Source organism: Galeopterus variegatus, unplaced genomic scaffold (genome assembly GCF_000696425.1).
Source record: "Galeopterus variegatus unplaced genomic scaffold, G_variegatus-3.0.2 Scaffold2677, whole genome shotgun sequence".
Lineage (NCBI taxonomy): Eukaryota > Metazoa > Chordata > Mammalia > Dermoptera > Cynocephalidae > Galeopterus > Galeopterus variegatus.
Genome location: NW_007728788.1, coordinates 177,261 through 183,758, shown reverse-complemented (window position 1 = coordinate 183,758; position 6,498 = coordinate 177,261). Strand labels below are relative to the sequence as shown.

General features: G+C 38.4%; 1 protein-coding gene across 1 annotated transcript in view; it reads right to left on the bottom strand.

Annotated features, from left to right (window-relative positions):
- The window catches only part of LOC103598578 (anoctamin-3-like), a gene marked incomplete at its 3' end in the record, with an annotated part of 96,291 nt that extends 95,777 nt beyond the window's left edge, over positions 1–514 (bottom strand). The window contains exon 1 of the mRNA XM_008582595.1: positions 372–514. Coding sequence (XP_008580817.1) covers positions 372–417 — 46 coding nt within the window. The remainder of the gene's footprint in view (positions 1–371) is intronic.
- Between the last annotated feature and the right edge of the window lie 5,984 nt (positions 515–6,498).

The window sequence follows — 6,498 nt, the reverse complement described above, 5'->3', positions numbered from 1 at the left end:
ATCTCAAACTGGGTCAAACATCGTCCAACATTTCTGTCTTCAAACATCAGAGCGCTATTGGGCTATTGGGACAACCCCTGCTAAGCCGGTTTTCTGCAGTGCATTCGAACAGTCTTAGCAGAGATATACATTCAATCAAGTCCTGAAATGACGAATTCCGCTCCTCCTAGCCACCGTGCGGAGGCTCAGAAAATGAGACTCATCTACGATGCAGAGCAAAGAGGCATTAAACAAACAAACAAAAAATTTAACTTCAGAGGTGCCCACCTTTGTGTCGCATAAGCCGGCAAAGGATGCTCCTATACAACTGCAAGAGCATGCAGACGGGGAAAGGACGCCCGCAGGGAGGGGAAAGCAAGATGCCAACTGACCTTTTTGCTGTTTAAAGGACTGAATCGAGCCTGAATGGTGAACCATTTTCACCCTGCGCGTCCCCGCCGCGTTAGGGAGCGTCCGAGAGGGAGATGGAGAAACAGTAGCCGGGCTGTCCGAGGCTCCGAGGGATCCCGGAGCCGCCGCGAGCGCGCTGCAAGCCGACACCTGCTTTAGTCGGCACTTAGCTCCAAACGCAGCGCGCCCGCCGATGGCGTTGTCATGGCAACGTGGGAGGGCGGTCCAGCGTCCGGCTCCCCTTAGTGGCTACTCCTGGAATAACCGCGCATCCCCCGCGCGTCCAGTGCCGCAGTGAGGGTGGGCGTTGTGCTGGGTTTGCTAGACATGGGAGAGGAGGACTTTTCTTAAAGATTATAAATAAATCGGAGCAAACCTCTAGAACTGCTACTAATGCCACACCTGGGCATCAACATTAATTTCCTAAAAGTTGGTTTGTAAACAATGGCACTTTCAAGGAAGGGCAAAGTTGGTCTCTGTTCAGAGAGGAATGCTGCAAAGACGTTTTCATCTTTCGTTCTTAAACTTAAGTATGGGGGGAGGAGGAAAGCCCCCTCAGCTTTAGTCAGTGGTATGTTTTATCAGAGAAACTATGTTAGATGTCTAGTGCATTGCACTGAATTCTCTTCTGCTTCAGCTATTCAGACCTTAAATCATTTCTAATAGTGATATTGGGCTATTTAGTACCTACGAAGTAACAAGTGTTGAAAAACACGACCCATGATACTCAATATAATCCTCATAAAAGCCCTTTATGGTAGGTAGAATATTATTATTCTAATATTATAAAAGAAACTAAGTGTATTAGTCTGTTCCTGCTGCTTATAACAAAATACACAAAACTAGATAATTTATAGAGAAAATGAAATGTATTGCTTACAGTTTCAGAGGCTCGGAAGTCCAAAGTTCAGGGAACACATTTGGTGAAGGCATGGTGATGACAGTGACAGCAGGGTATCACATTGTGAAAATGATGGGCAGAGAGAGACACTAACCTCCTCATTCACTCTCCTTTTAAAGTCCTCCAAACCACGCCTATGGCCACCATTTTTAATCCATTCGCTACCGCATGATCCTACAATCTAATCACCTCTTCAAGGCCCCACCTTTTAATTACCATAATAGGATTTCCCATCCTCAACAGTAACAGCAGGAATTAAGTTTTGCGGGGACACTCAATCCAAGGCAGTGACGCTCAGTGCAACCAAGAATTCTTGAGATCACATAAATCAACACTGTATCTGAAAGAGAAGGTACCTGATACCCAAAGAAGTGAAGAAACTTTTAGAAGCCCAAACTGCAGTGGCCAAAATAGGACCAGGAGCCAGGTGAACACATTTTTCAGAACAATCTCCTTTCCTCCTTTTACCACTGCTCCCTGATTCAAACCCTTAAGTTCCTCCTGGATGATGTAACACATTACTGAACAGATGCACAGCATAAGTGTCTGTTTCTTCCTAAGTTTTGAAGGTTTTGAGTTCAACTCTGAATCAGGTGGAGGATCCAAATAAAAACAGATGAAAAAGAGAAAGATGCAGAAATTTCAAAATTCTCAAAAGTTCAAATAAATTGAGCTACTATTGTATGCTCTTTGATTTTACTTGTGGTGCATGCTACAAGGACAATAACAGGAATGTATGGGTGCATAATAAACTAGCCTGGAAACAGAAGCTTAAAACTATAATTTATTTTTATTTCTCATGTTTTTTTATAGATTGGCTGGGTTTAGCCAGGCGATTCCCACTATAAGTCTCTCTTGAGTGTTCAGTAACTAGGCCTGAATTCATCTAAAGCAAAAAGAGGGAAATTGGGTTCTACTCTGAGTGAGAAGAAAAGCAAAAAATATGCTGCCTTCTTTAATGTGCCATAATGATCTTTCCAGAAAGAAAAACACTGCGTATTCTGTGTGAGCTCAATATGCACGCATTGAAGAAATGCTCAGTTATATAAGATGAACTCAGTGTGAGTTTAACTCCAAATGAAGATCTAGAACAAACCTCAGAGACTGTCTCCACAAAGCCTCATTATACAGATGCTATATAGATGAGCATACTGAAACCAATAGCAATAAATGACTTGCCTGGAGGATGTTTTTGGATTGTTCTATTTTGTTCACATGCAGTTAAAATTCTGAAACAACTCAACTCATAGGTCATTCTGATATGACCCAACTCATTAGATTCTAATAAAACCCAATCTTTGTAGGTGAAGATTAAACTAGATAATGTATTTAAGGAGTAGTTCACAGCAGGAAACTAACAAGCAATGAATATTAGTCACTGTTACAATTTTAACTCCTGGGATTTGATCTTTTTTTGAAGCCCTTTTAAATTACTGGTATTAGAATCAGAAATGTAGGTGAAGATTAAACTAGATAATGTATTTAAGGAGTAGTTCACAGCAGGAAACTAACAAGCAATGAATATTAGTCACTGTTACAATTATAACTCCTGGGATTTGATCTTTTTTTGAAGCCCTTTTAAATTACTGGTATTAGAATCAGAAATATTTTTGAAAGGTGATCATTAATTCAATTCATGATCAGGAAGACTAGGTGAAAGAATTAATGGCCTTCAGTTCTACTTCATACTTTCAGGCATAGGTAACACCTTCAATTTCCTAGAACCACTTCTTTCTGCTGACCTCTGATTTTCCAAACCACTCTCTGACCTGCAACCTGGCAGGAGGCAAGGACACATCTGCTAGAACTAGAAATGAGTCAAGATTTTTGCACCTCATTAGAAAGTATTATTTTTTCTAAAAGAACAAGAAGTTTAGTATTATTTCTAACACCCTTGCACCCTAACCCCTGCAGTAGAGCTATGATTAAACTATCTCGTTGTAAAGTTGATTACTTTTATTTTAATTAGAAACATTTTAGGTTGGACTGCCAGATTGACTAGCAGGAGATTCAAAGAACATCTTTGCTTGTTTTAAAATCAGTCTTTTATGGAAGGTTGCTAGAGGAACAGCTTTGTGAGGGGCCAAGGAAATTTCAAGCACCATCTGCTTTAAAGGAAAGTTAGTGCAAAGACAAGGAAAAGATTCATGGTGTGTGTGTGTAGAGAGAGAGAGAGAGAGTGTGTATGTGTGTGTGTGTATGTGTATGTGTGTGTTGGAAGTGGGGAGTGCAGAAAGAGGGGTTTGAGCAAAGGAGCTCCTAAAAAAAATCTTCCTTTGATCTGGAAAAATGATACACTTTGATAGACTGATATTTCCATTGCACAAAGTTTAGGAATGAATATTAAATAGCCTCATTAGGGAAGGCTAAACTAACTGTGCTGGGTTGCTTTTTCTTACTATTTTTGGTTTCAAACCTTTCTGTCAAAATTTTAATGAGAACTGTTTATTTTATATAATATTCAGTGAGAGGGCATGATTTATATAATATACGATATGATCCTGACTGTGTTTTGCAAAAAAAAAGACTGGGGGAAAACACACCGAAATGTCCAGAGTAATTTACTTTTGCAAGTTGGGATTAGGGCTAATTTCATATTTTTTCTGTCATTCTCACACTTTCTACAAATGATCTATATTGATTTTGTATTTATTACATTCATATGTCTTCAAACTCCCCCTATCTGAAATCTCACGTCCATCTTGCTACAACTCCAATTTTTCTCTCTTTCTCAGTCTTAGACCCAGGCTTTTTGATCTCATTGAGGTTTCTACTGCTTTTGCCCTCCCACAAGTCACCACCTGTCTCCTGTCCTCCTTAAGTAATTAATTTATCAAGCTCCCTGCTAATGTTTGCCTCCAAAAGAGGTAAGGAACTCTGTTCTTTACATCGCTGGAAGGCTTTTTATCCCTTTGAATTTTGAAGTATGAACCTCAACTCAGTCCATTGTGAGTTTCCTTGTATTGTGCTCCATCAAAGGAACAGAGAATGTTCTGTAGCTGCCTCTTTGGGTCTTGAATAACTACCTTAATTAAAACTGAAATTGCCAATTCTTCTCATTGCTTAAATGGTAACAGAAAAAGAGATAGCAATTCTCTTTGCAATTATTCTCCTTCTAGAACCCAGCTATTTGAGACATTAGTGGGCGAAATGAAATAGCAAAGTCACATTGGTAAGAGGTTTATCTGTAAAAAGTAAGGAACAAGGAGGGAGAGAGATCTCCCTGGGAGACCTTACCAGAGACAGACTATGGTCTCGTTGAGGGCAGATTGAGTGTAGAGTATGTTTCTTCAGATACCAGTGTAGTTCCTGTCACATAAGCTTAATAAATGCTTATTAAGGAATAAATAAATTAATTAATCAAAAATGTAAAATGACTTCAGAAAAATGCTTATTTATTTCCTGGAGCCTTTGCTGTCTTCCTTATGCAAAGCAAAGGGAAATTTATTAAAATATTTTATATTTATTTATATTTGCATATATTTATATTGAATATATTAACTACTTTCTTGGTTCTAATTTCTCTCTATGCTTTATTAAAGATGCAAACCAGCTCTTCAAAGAGTCATATGCTATCATAAAAGGAAGGGTGAAGTGCAATTTAACAATTGCTTCTCTAAAAGCCTATAGTTCCTGGTCACAAGTGGAAATATAGTAACAGAATTAAGCAGGTTAGTCCTACTGATATCCAGACAATATACTCAGAGCAGCATTCAGAAATAAATTCCTGGTAGATGTAAATGACTATGAGAAAGCAATGGAGGAAAATCTTCAGTGTCCACCTTCTCTGGGTCCAGCCTAATGAGATCTTATCACACAGCATTTTGAAGAGACAGGAAAACAAGATGATTTGCTTGAGAAGATGGCATCGAGAGAAGGTAGATGTATGGGACAAAGTAGGTGAAGACGAATGAAAGAACAGTTTGTATCTTATGCCTCTGCTCAAAACTTTAACATCTACTTCTTCCAACTGCCTATAGATTAAGCCCATTTTGTTTAATATATCATGACNACTCAACTCATAGGTCATTCTGATATGACCCAACTCATTAGATTCTAATAAAACCCAATCTTCGTAGGTGAAGATTAAACTAGATAATGTATTTAAGGAGTAGTTCACAGCAGGAAACTAACAAGCAATGAATATTAGTCACTGTTACAATTTTAACTCCTGGGATTTGATCTTTTTTTGAAGCCCTTTTAAATTACTGGTATTAGAATCAGAAATATTTTTGAAAGGTGATCATTAATTCAATTCATGATCAGGAAGACTAGGTGAAAGAATTAATGGCCTTCAGTTCTACTTCATACTTTCAGGCATAGGTAACACCTTCAATTTCCTAGAACCACTTCTTTCTGCTGACCTCTGATTTTCCAAAGCACTCTCTGACCTGCAACCTGGCAGGAGGCAAGGACACATCTGCTAGAACTAGAAATGAGTCAAGATTTTTGCACCTCATTAGAAAGTATTATTTTTTCTAAAAGAACAAGAAGTTTAGTATTATTTCTAACACCCTTGCACCCTAACCCCTGCAGTAGAGCTATGATTAAACTATCTCGTTGTAAAGTTGATTACTTTTATTTTAATTAGAAACATTTTAGGTTGGACTGCCAGATTGACTAGCAGGAGATTCAAAGAACATCTTTGCTTGTTTTAAAATCAGTCTTTTATGGAAGGTTGCTAGAGGAACAGCTTTGTGAGGGGCCAAGGAAATTTCAAGCACCATCTGCTTTAAAGGAAAGTTAGTGCAAAGACAAGGAAAAGATTCATGGTGTGTGTGTGTAGAGAGAGAGAGAGAGAGTGTGTATGTGTGTGTGTGTATGTGTATGTGTGTGTTGGAAGTGGGGAGTGCAGAAAGAGGGGTTTGAGCAAAGGAGCTCCTAAAAAAAATCTTCCTTTGATCTGGAAAAATGATACACTTTGATAGACTGATATTTCCATTGCACAAAGTTTAGGAATGAATATTAAATAGCCTCATTAGGGAAGGCTAAACTAACTGTGCTGGGTTGCTTTTTCTTACTATTTTTGGTTTCAAACCTTTCTGTCAAAATTTTAATGAGAACTGTTTATTTTATATAATATTCAGTGAGAGGGCATGATTTATATAATATACGATATGATCCTGACTGTGTTTTGCAAAAAAAAAGACTGGGGGAAAACACACCGAAATGTCCAGAGTAATTTACTTTTGCAAGTTGGGATTAGG